We start from the raw sequence: 12,860 nt of genomic DNA on the forward strand, positions 1-12,860 counted from the left end.
ATAAGCCAAGCCAATCTTGAGTTAGCTATGTGTACACTGGTACTAATGACCCCCCCCCCCCCCCCCCCCCTCTCTCTCTCTCTCTCTCTCTCAGTTGGTTAGGAACTTCGCTGGTTTTAAAAGCGACATCCTCAAGCTTGCCCGACTTAACAATTCATAGAATTCATCGATCATGTTCAGACAGAGAATGAACTAGCGTTGACCAGGGAGGGGCCAATCCAGGAATTCCGTAAAAAAAAAAAAAGGGGGGGGGGGGGTACCTTAAAGAAATTAAAGGGGCGCACGCGCCCCCTCCCATTTTTCTTTTTATTTCTTTTGTTTTAACAAAATATAAAGAGGGGGCGCGCGCCCGGTGCGCCCCCTCTCTGGATCCGCCACTGCCAGGTAATAGAGTGATCCTTCCATTAACATCGGAGAAGCATCCGTTTCATTACTTTACATTGAATGAATGACATTTGTTATCGTTGTTGTTGTTGTTTTTTTTAAAGTAATACATGCATTCCAAATGTCAGGCATGCTGTCAGGTGGGTGTGCTGGGATATGGGTGGCAAACACCATTTAGAAGTATTTCATGAATAATCATAATGATTACTTCAGATGCTTAACTTGCTGAATTTAAAACATATCTGTTGGTACAAAATGACCGTGTTCTTTTTTTTTCTGCTCATGCGCAAAGTGGAACTGGCTTATTGCTTATTGGTGCGCACGATTCGTGAGTTTGTCTAGTTCGGAGCACGGCCACTATTCCCTAGGTATGTCGACACCATCTAATCGAGCAGTCGTGTGCATGTCTTCTATCTTCTTCGTTTGTGCGTTTTTGCAGTACGTGCCGTGAGTGATCCTGGCATATAGTTGCCGATGGAATATATCACTTTATTACCTGTTCTTATAATCATCCCGCTTTCAAGTGCAACCTCACTTGAGCGCTGGACAGACGTGTGAGAGAGCGGACTGACATTCAAACACGTCAATCTTTCTAGATAGTCGTTGAGGCAAAGAAAACATCTTTAGCGAGGGAAAGAAATATCAAGCAACTGAACAGACTCTGTGGACGAAGAATATGAACATGCTTTGGAAAACATTTCTTACGTTAGTGTATATCATACATCTAAGAGGTAAGTGATATCTGTACTAGATTGTTCATTACCCTTCAATGAAAACAGGCTGTCAGTTGGTTTTACATGTATTTTACATTTATGAACAACAATATCTACCCATGTATTTGAGATCATATTAACAAGGCAACATTGTATCTTTTTTTCAAACTTTCAGACATTGTGGTCAGTGTAAATGGATTAATTGACCTGATTCTGAAGCAACATAATTAAAATTGGTATATATAGAACGATAAAATCTAATGCTTAAGCCACACAACTTCTGATTAAAAAGAGAAGTGAGTACATCTCATCTCTCTCGTTCAGAATTGCCGTCTTTCTCACAAAACCTGGAAAAACTTGGAACTTTTCATGTTTGTCTGGTTTGTGTGTGTGTGTGTGTGTGTGCGCGCGCATGTGTTTAGGGGCAGACGTTATTCTCTTCCCTTCTCAATGCCATCCAATTTATTTTATCAAAGAAATAGTAGTTTTGGTTGAGACCAAACTTCAGGCTTCTCACATTTTTTTTCTTCTTCTTCTGTTTAAGTGTGCCTCCTTTAATAGGCTGAAGATTCTTCCAGATGAGATATAAATGAGAAACCTCTTAGTATATGAAAGAGCATATAATTAAAAAAGGAATTCAACGTTTATTTGATAAAGATTGGTGTTTAAATGGCTGAGATACCCAAAACAGAGCAATCTTAATAAAAGGTGGGATCCACCTTTTATTACGATCGCTTTGCTTTAATGTTTGGATGTTTGGATGTTTGTTTGGGTGTCTCAACCATTCCAAAACTGATTTTCATCAAATAAACTTTGAATCCTTCTTAGTGGTATGCTCTGTACTATTTCATAAGTGGTTTCTTGGTAAAAGTTAAAAGCCCCATCCTCATTTCCACCAATACTATGCCATCCCTCCCTTTCAGATGGGATGGAAGGTTCAGGTATTAAGATTTCAGCTGCGACGCTTCGCAGTAAAACCCATGGGGCAGTTATCTCTGCTCTCCATTGTTTTCTACATATCCCTAGATTCAATGTATAATGCAATAATTATGAGGACATTTTCGTACAAACAACCAAAGAAGGATAACAATTATTTGAGAGGATGATAGTGTCCGTGACACATTTTCAGTGATCTGTCAGAATCAATTGTTATGCGAAAAAAAAACAACTATATACGAAAGAGTATATCAAAATCACGGATAATTCACAAATAACCTTAACTCTAACCCTAATCCTTAAACCTCCTAACCCTAACCGTTGTAGATGAGATCTGGGCCCTTTTGAATAAACAGATGCAATAAAACACTCAGTAGAAAGTCAAACATAAGTCAGGAACCAGCCAATCAGAATTGAGTATTGAGAAACTAGTGTTTGATTTTTTTATTTATGTTTGATCTCAACTTTTAAGCAGCAGGGCCCTGATATATCATTATGCTAATCCGTAGTTACAGGTCAAGGTGTACCGTTATTAGCCACTTTAAGTTCATGAAGAGGTTTGAAACTGGAATCTCAATCTCTTCAAACTGTTATAAGTAGGAAAGGTAAGCCACCGGGTGTGGCTGTGGACATGTGTAAGAAAAATCAGGGTCGTGGCCGACATCCACGAGTCATACGGCCCATGTCGAGTCATCCACAGCCCATGAGTTCGACACTAGGCAAGTAAGACCAATGAGTCCAAAACTAGGCAAGTAAGGCCCAAGAGTTCTACAGTACATTACGGGGCTTACTGTGTCGGTTTCATGGACCTTGTGTGCTTAGTGTCGAACTCGTGGACCTTGTTTCCCTATCGTAGTATTGGACTCATAGGCTGTATGACTCGTCTGTATGACTCATCAGGGGCTGTATGACTTTTGGGCTGTATGATTCGTGTGTGTCGAATTCGCGTGAAGTGCACCTGGAAAAATCGTTTCATGGGGCAGACAAGGGAAAACAATAACATTGTATGAGATGCGCGATGATACTTTAATCGTTTTGATCATGATATTCTTGCTGACAACGTTTATATTGTAGGGTGTATCACACTCGCTCAAGACACGTACTACAACCAGCACTCGGCTCAGCTGTTTCTGGTGAAAGACCTCCTCAACGGTTCCAGATACTCAAAGTACGTCCGTCCAGTACGCGAGGAGGACACCACCACCAGAATCTATTTCAGTTTCCAGCTCGGGAACGTCATCAACCTGGTGTGTATGTTATACGTATTTTATTAAACTGTCTTGTAAAAAAAAAAAAATGATATGAGATTTACAGCTGAAGATATGATGAAAACTGTCATATCCGTCAGTCTCTCCCTACCCCCCCCCCCCCCGTCCTCTATTTCGATCTCTCTCTGTAATGTATCTCATGTCGTTGTTTGGAATACATCCGCTGACACAGTCAAAGGACTGTAGTTTTTCAGATTGTACTGTAGGTAATGTTCTTTTAATCCATTGGCAAATTGTGCAAAGTTAAGATAATATACAAAATCATCATACTCAAAATTATCAGTTACCGTCTTGAAAATGAATTGTGTGTGCAAGTACAGGGACACTTCAGGCTAGTAAATATACTACCACGAACGGGAATGGATGAAGATAAGGATGGGCCAAACAACATTACTCACCGTACAACCCAAAACATCATGTAGACCTACAGACATGACAACAAAGTGCAGAAGTGGGGCAATATATAATCATATTAAATGGGTTAGTCAAATACCGGTTAGTGATTGGCTAAACACAGTTACGTGATGGAGGCACATTGGTTATGTTCGCCCATGGGCAGAACATTTTTGTAATGTTCTCCCATGGGAAAACATTTTCACCTAACAAATGACAAACGATACCAAACGATTGAACGATCTTATTTTTCACGCAATCGATGGGATAAATTTGCCTATTCCATACAATGTGAAAAAGCAGATTTGACTAACCCATATAATATAACAGATGATGACTTTTGTTTTCGGGAACATGTACCAAACGTTCCACCCTCAGGGTTTGAAATGCTATTTCGGGAGGCTAGAAGTCCCTCAATAGCATGTCAAACCTTTCGGGTGGAACATTCGGTATGTTCCCTCACCCGCCAGTCATCATCTATATAATATTGACCGATCGTCTGATCTTTATTCTGGATCTCTCTGTGTGATTTTCTAAGCGTCTTTGTACGTGGCACTTTTTTTTACATGCTTTCTCTCAAACACGTGCATGTTGATAATTATAGGTTGTCTAATTCCACACCTTACGTAAAATGCATGTTCATCTTATATCAACGAAACGAAATTAATACGAAAGTACTTTCCCTCGTCACTTCAAAAGCAGAAACAGATTTTGCAACGATCACCGTCTATCCATGTTTATCGAACATTATAGAACAAGTTAAAAGAATTTTGGAACTTTATATTGCATGCAACATATCCAGAATTTGTCATATTAGTAGTAAGCGTATACGCAAACTTGATATGAGTAATCTTATTTTGGCCTCACAAACCTTAAATGATGTACTAGTATACACTAAGCTTCACTGAATATCGTAGTAAAAAACAATGACATTATAATTTTTTAACGATTTTCTAACAATATAGGGAGAGTGTTAAACTTCGTGGATTGTCGGCCAGAAATGTAATTTTCATGCGCACAACTTATGACACAGCGTGTGTTCAACTGATGACTTTATCACTTCAGCTCATAACATTATGTGATTTTATAGTACGAGATAAAAGCATGTAAAATTGCAAACTACACAGCCTTACTATTCAGTGTCTGCTCTGCATCGATCTTTTTATCCAAGTGGGACCTACACTCTACAAGCATTGTCTTTTCAGTGGGTCCTTCCGTTTGTTTGTTTGGTGTGTTTTTTACACAGAGTGCATCATGACAATCATTTCACTTTCGTTACCTCAGCACCTATGGCAATGTATCGCTTCTGTAAGTTTGCAATTATTGCAGTTTTTTCTTTGTACAAATTTACATGCATTACATCTTTCACTGATGAAAGTGAGATTTACGATTATTATTTCATCGTGGAAAAACGAAATAAAGTTGAATTTGAACTTGAACTTGAACTTTTGCTAAATTCTAAGATAGATAACACGAGTATGTGATACTGCACTTATTTTTCGTAACCCCAAGTGTTGCTGACATGCCTACTTCATTTCCTGAATCTTTACACCTTGATTTTATATTGTATTATCATTCGTATAATGTTTTTCTATGTCTGTAATATACATCTTTCCCTTCTTTTTTTTTTTCTTTTGCATTGCTGACTTTGGTCTGTAATGGTTTTACTTTAACATGTTTCCCTATTTGTGCGTGATGGCGCATATTATGTGTTTGATGAAAATGTGAGAACCAAAAACGAGACAAGATAATCTGCAAACACACAAAAACACACACATACACCCACATTCAACATATATTACTGAGAAGATTGTTGGTATTCGCGCATCTAAACGGTAACAACAGCAGCAGCAACAACAACAAGGCTGGTTAGGCTAGTGCAAGTGAAAGGTGAATTACCCTCTCCCATGGCCCTTACTCTCCCTCGATGCCCCAGATTGAAATGAATTAGTAATAGAGAGAAAGGACAATCTTCTCAGCGCATCCATCTCGGGGGCAAAAATTTGTGAAGACCCGTTCTGTCGCGTTTATACCCCAGAGGGCTCCGCCAGCGATAACTTCTGTACAACCAGGCAGGCGTGAACGTCACACGTTCTGCCCATAGTTGCAGCTCTACTATACGTCAATCTCTTGATTTAGTGTGTAAGTGTGTGGGATATAAACACGGCATTGCGGCGAGATGAGGTATGCTATAGTTGACTGGCTATACAATATGTGCAGCTTCTTCGTTATTTTTCTTTTGAATAGATGATATGTCCTATAGGAAGATAAAGTTTCAATTATCAATACAAGGTGTGTAAACTTCTCAATTCATTTATTGACTCCTCCTATAGTGGCCTCATTCAATTCAATATTTTGGTAACATCATTTTGGCACTAATTTTCTGCAGCAAATATGAGAATAATGTATGCATCCTGTCTGAAAAAAAGAGAAAAGAAGATAGGGTTGACAATGAATTATCCTGTACATAGAATAGGTAAGTGCAATGTCATTTCCATAAGTTCCTAATTAACTATTGTATTCATCCCCCGTCCATTGAAGAAATATGACGGTGGTCAAGAATGCAATGAAATACTGTTGAAAGCTATCACATTCAATTGTAAGAAGAATTTTCAAAAATCAAACTGAGAGAAAATTATGAAAAGTTAGAAAAAGATATGAAAGTTATTTTTTCCCAGTTATTTTCTTCACTGACACAATCTATCAGCCAAAATTGATCATTAATTTGTTTACACACACAAGCAAGTTCACAGCTTGATAACAGTTTTCAACAAAATATAGAAAAATATAAGCTTAATATAATGCTTAAGCTCCTGATTTCAAGCTTGGAAGAAATTCATATAAAGAACAGGTTTTCATAGAATGTATATTTATATTTTTTTAACCTTTTATAATCTTTGTTTTCCTACCCCTTGTGCAACCATATCAGTCCCAAAAGGACAAAAAGGACAAAAGCAAGGACAAAATATCCTTGTCAGAAATAAGTAGAAATTAGATATTAATGGACAATGGACATTGATAAGCGCAAGTGCAGCGCAAGTTTAAGTCGACTTATTGAAGTGAAACCTGCGATAAATATATGGAATTGAGTTTCCATGCACTTGTTCTTCTCTCACCGAATAAAGATATAGCTACATGATGTAGTGATGTCATTACCTCATAACTCTTTCACTGGTTCGATCAGGAAAACCTTTTTTTCCCTCATTTTCATACAAAATCATCTTTTTGGTCGATAATCTAATAGCTACAGCCCCTTTCCAGAAGATGGCATGATCGTTGCTTGATTATTGCAAGTAATCTGTAATTATTTCCTTGATTGAGTTCATGCATAAAAACAAAGCAGGGGCTCTCCGGAAACACGATCTTGTCAAAATCGTACATTATGTATAGTGGAACTTCTTTCTCGGGGAATTTCTCAGGTAGATATTTGTAAATTTGGTAATACCATATATATATTTTTTTTAATAGAATTAATTTACACATTTATTTTCTTTCTTCGAATCATGTACATTGTAATCTGTATATCAACATTTTCTTTGATATTACTGCAAAGAATTTTGATTCATGTATACAATTATGTTGGAAGGAAAATGACTAAAACAGAAACAAAGCAAAATATTAGGTGTTACAAAAAACACTTCCCACTTTTGATCCTTAAAGGACAAGTTCACCTTCATAGACACGTGGGTTGAGTGAATGCAGCAATATTAGTAGAACACATCAATGAGAGTTTGAGGAAAATCGGACAATCCGTTCAAAAGTTATGAATTTTTGAAGTTTCTGCTCAGTCATGGCTGGATGAGAAGACTACTATAGCTTGTGATGTCATATGAGTACAACTATATAAAGAAAGTATAAAGAAAATTCAAGATATTCTCACTTTTCTCACATAATAAAAGAACAATCGACTTCTCTCTTTCAGAAGTCAGGGGGAATAATATTGCCCCTAACATCAACACATCGAGGAAATGTGCACTTTATTCAAAAAATAAAGTTTTGTAAAATTCTCTTTTTATTTTCCTTATATTGTTGTACGCATGTGACATCATACACTGTAGTAGTCTTCTCCTCTAGCAGTGATTGCACAGATATTTTAAAAATTCATAACTTTTGAACGGATTGTCGGATTTTCCCCAAACTTTCAGTGATGTTTTCTACTAACATTGTTGCCTTCACTCAATCCACATGTATATGAAGGTGAACTTGTCCTTTAATAGTTCAAAAACTATACATCAGATAACACTGCCATTGATATGAGTTATTGCTGAATAGTGTACAATTTTAATAGTTGGAGGTGATTTGATTATGAGAGTATGAATCCGTTTCGTTAAATCCACGATTAATTTTAAAGTTAAATCCCAAATTTTGGTCAAATTTGAAACCTCTGTACAAAATTGAACTTTACGCAAGAACCAATGATGTGTATGTGAGTGTGTGCTTACAATGACCCTGAACAATATAAATGAATACCACGAATACCACCTTTTCAGAGCTCTGCTTACTAGGCTTCTGGACTCTTGCTCCAAGGCACATGAATGCTTTATCAATAATTCATGATGGATTGCCCTAGACACTGCTAGTCTGCATTCGTGGTAAAAGGTAAAATGCAAAATGCATGCACAGGAAAAAAAATAATAAACACATGTTTTCATGTGCTTGCATACACTACATTTCAGGATGAATAAAGACTAGCTGTGCTATTGGAATTTCTCATGAATATGTAATAGAGCATTCCAATCCTGGCTATTGTTCAGGACCATTGTCAGGGTGTTAACCACACAATCCCATACACACCAATGGACTCCTGTGCAAAATCAAAATTTGGTACAGAGGGTTGAAAACAGAGCAAAATCTGAAACCTAACTTAAAAATAAATCTTGAATTTAATGAAACTGATTTATGCTATCATTTTCAAATTACCTCCAACAAAATTGTACACTGCTCAGCTTTTTCTCATATCAATGTCAGTGTTATCTGATATAATAGTTTTTGAACTATTAAGGATCAAAAGTGGGAGGGTTTTTTTTAACACCCACAGTGCATATCGTTGTTTCATGAACATATGGGCAGCATTAGGATTCCATAACGTTCTTATGATAGTTAAAATGTTTAGGTCTGATAAAACCTCTATTTGTGCAGTAGTCATGCCTTAACGATGCTTGTTACGACATTCCCTGTATGAATGTTTTTCTACAGCCATATCTTTTCACCCCAGGTTGTTTGGGTTATCGCATGCCAGGTTATAGCAAAGGACCCCCCACCACCCCCCCCCCCCCCCCAAAAAAAAAAAAAAAAAATGGATACGTTAGTATCATGTCATCTCCGAATCATTTCACTCTATATTTTCGACTGTTAATCTTGCAATTTTGATGGGCATAGTGTTATTTTTTTCCCTCAAGTAATAATTGTACTAGTGCAGAAAGAGTAGCAACTGCATTATAGCAGCAGTAGATAGCCGGTGAAAGATACGGTAATAGGGTGACAGGTAGTATACATCATAATTTACAGGTAGACATGAAGAAACAGGAAAGCTATACCCGCTGCTATATCGATAGGGCCCGAGGGGATTAGAACTATCATTGGCTTGGTAGTTTATTAGTGGATATGATGCGTGTCTACTGTCTTATAAACCGGAAGTCGTGAGTTCGAATCCCACCTGAGTGTGTAATGCCCATGTTGTCGTTGTTGTTTTTTAGTCGTGTCTGTTGATGTAAGCATTGAACAGTCGGTTCTAATTTACATTGATGAAGGGCAATCTGTCCATCAGTTTCGATAAAAACAGTTCGACGCACAAATCATCATTTTGAATGAATATTATGCAGTAACCGCTGTAATAACTGATAAGAAACATCACTGACTATAGGGTATGTGCACGTCACGAGCTATATACCAATAAATCATCAGCCTAAGAGACATACTGCCCAGAGTCATAAATCTCACAATTTATACAACTCAAGAGTCATACTGCCCATGATCTGGACGTAAGATTAAGAATAAAATAGGCCCATGAAGTACACAATTCATGAGCTACACATAGGCAAATATACTAAGACTCACGAGCCGACACGGTCATTGCGTGGTTTTATTCATGTGTCGAACTCGTGGACCTTATTTGCCTATATTAGAGTTTAGCTCACGGGCCTGTTTTACTTCGTGCCTGGCTCGTAAGCCTGTTTTACTTGATGTCTACTTCATGGGCTGTATGGCTCGTAGAATGCCCCCTTGGCAGATGCTCGGTAGCCTACAGACATAAAGTGGATATGACGCCTGTCGAGCAGTCAGGATGTCGTGGGTTCGAATCCCACTAGAATATGTTGTTGCGACCAAAATCACACTGAAAATTATAGCACGAAAGAACCAATAAACTACTGCTCAGGCGGTTTATCAACAGTGATATTTTGGGTACAGACAATGATCAATGATTATAATTCATTACATGAATATTTACACATCCGAACTATAACATTGCAATCACTTACCTGTGTTACACACAAATGTATTAATTCAATTCAATTCAGTTCAAATGATTTTATTTCCATAATACATCAATCACAAGTTCCATATAATCCTCTGATGGAATTGTCCAAAGATGATCTTCGATGCACAGATGAATGATCCTTGATGCACCGATGAATGATTCCTCCGACGTAAATCAATGGGCACGGGTTACTGTAATCCAAAGTATAAATACACAAAAACGCAAAACGCTGGGATACTGTAGTAAACATGTATTGTACAGTGTCTGTATTGCATCACTTAGCAAAATATGTAGGCACTTCCTAGAACATTCTGGATTGGACGAGTTCTTCCTTTTCACATGCATGCACTGTAGCTATACCACGTAGAAACTTCTCCACTAATCTGCTCAACCTGTAGGGCCTACATACTCAGATTTAAGCAACCACACAATATCTACTAGTACTTACATTCATGACAATGTATGCCAATGATTTTTATCATAGCTATTACTCGTATGACTGAATAATCGATCCCTGTTAAATCTTACATCGATGAAGGACAGCAGCAAATGACTTCTGACTAACTTGTTTCTTTATAATAGTCCTTTTTCTCAATTTAGGTACGACTTATTCGCTTTGTCTGATTAACAATGAAGGATCTGTCTTTAGAATTATGACTCAAATGAATACGAGTATTTTGTGTTTTTAATGTTTGCTTGGATGGCAATAGGGAGCTTTAGATTTGAGACACAGACGCTAAAGGCGACGATTGCTTTGGTCGTTCTCCTCTCTCCCTGCGTCGTGTTGCAAAGTAGCTTTAGATTACGCGAGGACGCAGCGTATACAAAGTAAAATGGCGCCCTCATACGGATCATTACATCAAGTACATGTAGCTCTCTCTCATCCAGCACGGTGTGAATTTGAGCGGATGCAAAAATAGCCCAGAACGGACCGTGCAAGCTCAGACGACGCAAGGTCCATCTTTAAAGGGGATATCCAGTCCAAATATAAGTTAGTTTAGCAGGAAAGAGTAAAATATTACGAGTTCAACGGTAAAATTTTGATCGAAATTGGATGAAAAATAAGGAAGTTATGACATATTGAAGTTTCGCTAATTTTTGAGGAAACAGTTCTTGAACGGTCAATATGAATATGCAAATGGCAAAGTGAGCATGTCATTCCCTCACAACTTGCCATATAGTTTGGACATGAAATTGTGAAATTCCAAGTTTTTCATCCAAACGCAATTATCCCCGAGGCTCAAATCCTAATATATCTAACTGATCACTATTCTGAAGTTATTCAACCTGGAATAACATCATGTTTCAGCTTTCAATAACAGAAACATTGAATTTTCATCATTTTTTTTTTTGTACACGATCAATGGAAAATTGTGAGGATATGACATGATCAGCTCACTCATTTGCACATTCATATCCACTGTACGAGAACTGTTTTGCGAAAATTAGCAAAACTTCGAAATTTCATAACTTCCTCATTTTTTCTGCGATTTCAGTCAAATTTTTACCGTTAAACTCGTAAGATTTTACTCTTTTTCATCCGATTAATTTATTTTTGGACTGGATGTCCTCTTTTAGGGCGAATGTACGCATGCGCAGAAAATCTAAAGTTCCCTAAAACCAACTTAAGAACAATGTTCCTTTACTTTCATTTACTTTCTTGTCCTTCTGCAGGACGAAGCTAGTCAAATCTTGACTGCACACATCGGTCTTAGCATGGTAAGTAACACCAACCGCAGAGTATCTTATATATGTATCTATACGAGCTATATTCTGACGTCACTTTTTTTAAACTAACGAGGTACTCTCTATGACGGACCTCTACCAAAGATCAGTGGTCGTGAAAGAATGGAGTGAAATAGCGCCATCTATTGTTTGATAATATTGTTTTGTTGCACTCCGTGACCTCACATGCTAGATACTAGTATGGTAGATAGATTACGATCGAATTTGCAGCAGGATAGGTCCACAGTGGTAAAAGGAACAGGATAACTTCTTCTTTTTTTTCGCTTGTCATGCTTGTGAACCGGATCATGATTCTGACATGGGATGTTTTCAAAAGATGCGTGCGCAGTTCTACGGCGTTAGTAACTTAGCCCTTGGAAGGGCACTATCCGAGTGCTTTAAATCTTAACGTCTAGTTTTTACATGTATTTTCCATAAATTGTTATCCTGTCAGACCCACTTTTATTCATTGCCTATTTTCGTTATTGGTGACTTCGCTCAAAACACTTTTTCCCCAGAGCATGATATGTTGTATTGCTTTGACTATTTGGAAACAACACCGACTTGGCAAACAGACACTCGTGTAAAGGATTTTAGAGCATCACCTCTGATCCAGTCTCGCTCGTAGAGCAAGCTACTTCACCAGGCACAGATCTTGAACTGGTTTGATCCATGAGACCTGATTCGTGTGGAACAGTTATTACCCCTTTTTAAGTGAAAAAGTAATCAAATGAACAGGTGGATAAGGGAATATAAATGAATACATGAATTAGCTGCATAGTTATAAAAACGTAAATGAATACTTTGTTGGTTTGTTTATCTGTTTGTTTGTTTGTTTGTCTGCTTGTTTGTTCGTTTGTTCGATTGTTCGTTCGTTCGTCCGTCCGTTCGTTCGTTCGTTCGTTTGTTTTCATTCTTGGCAACCATCCGACAACTATGGGCTCGACTTGTCTGACAGTAATC

General features: G+C 37.7%; 1 protein-coding gene across 1 annotated transcript in view; it reads left to right on the top strand.

Annotated features, from left to right (window-relative positions):
- Window positions 1-505: 505 nt before the first annotated feature.
- The window catches only part of LOC139711616 (neuronal acetylcholine receptor subunit beta-4-like), a 60,575-nt gene continuing 48,220 nt past the window's right edge, over window positions 506-12,860 (top strand). Inside the window, exons 1-3 of the mRNA XM_071623473.1 lie at window positions 506-524; window positions 3,108-3,280; window positions 11,847-11,891. Of these exons, the coding sequence (XP_071479574.1) occupies window positions 506-524; window positions 3,108-3,280; window positions 11,847-11,891 (237 nt within the window). The remainder of the gene's footprint in view (window positions 525-3,107; window positions 3,281-11,846; window positions 11,892-12,860) is intronic.

Source organism: Diadema antillarum, unplaced genomic scaffold (assembly GCF_040938485.1).
Source record: "Diadema antillarum isolate AM-2024a unplaced genomic scaffold, OU_Dant_1.0 seq00001674_RagTag, whole genome shotgun sequence".
NCBI lineage: Eukaryota > Metazoa > Echinodermata > Echinoidea > Diadematoida > Diadematidae > Diadema > Diadema antillarum.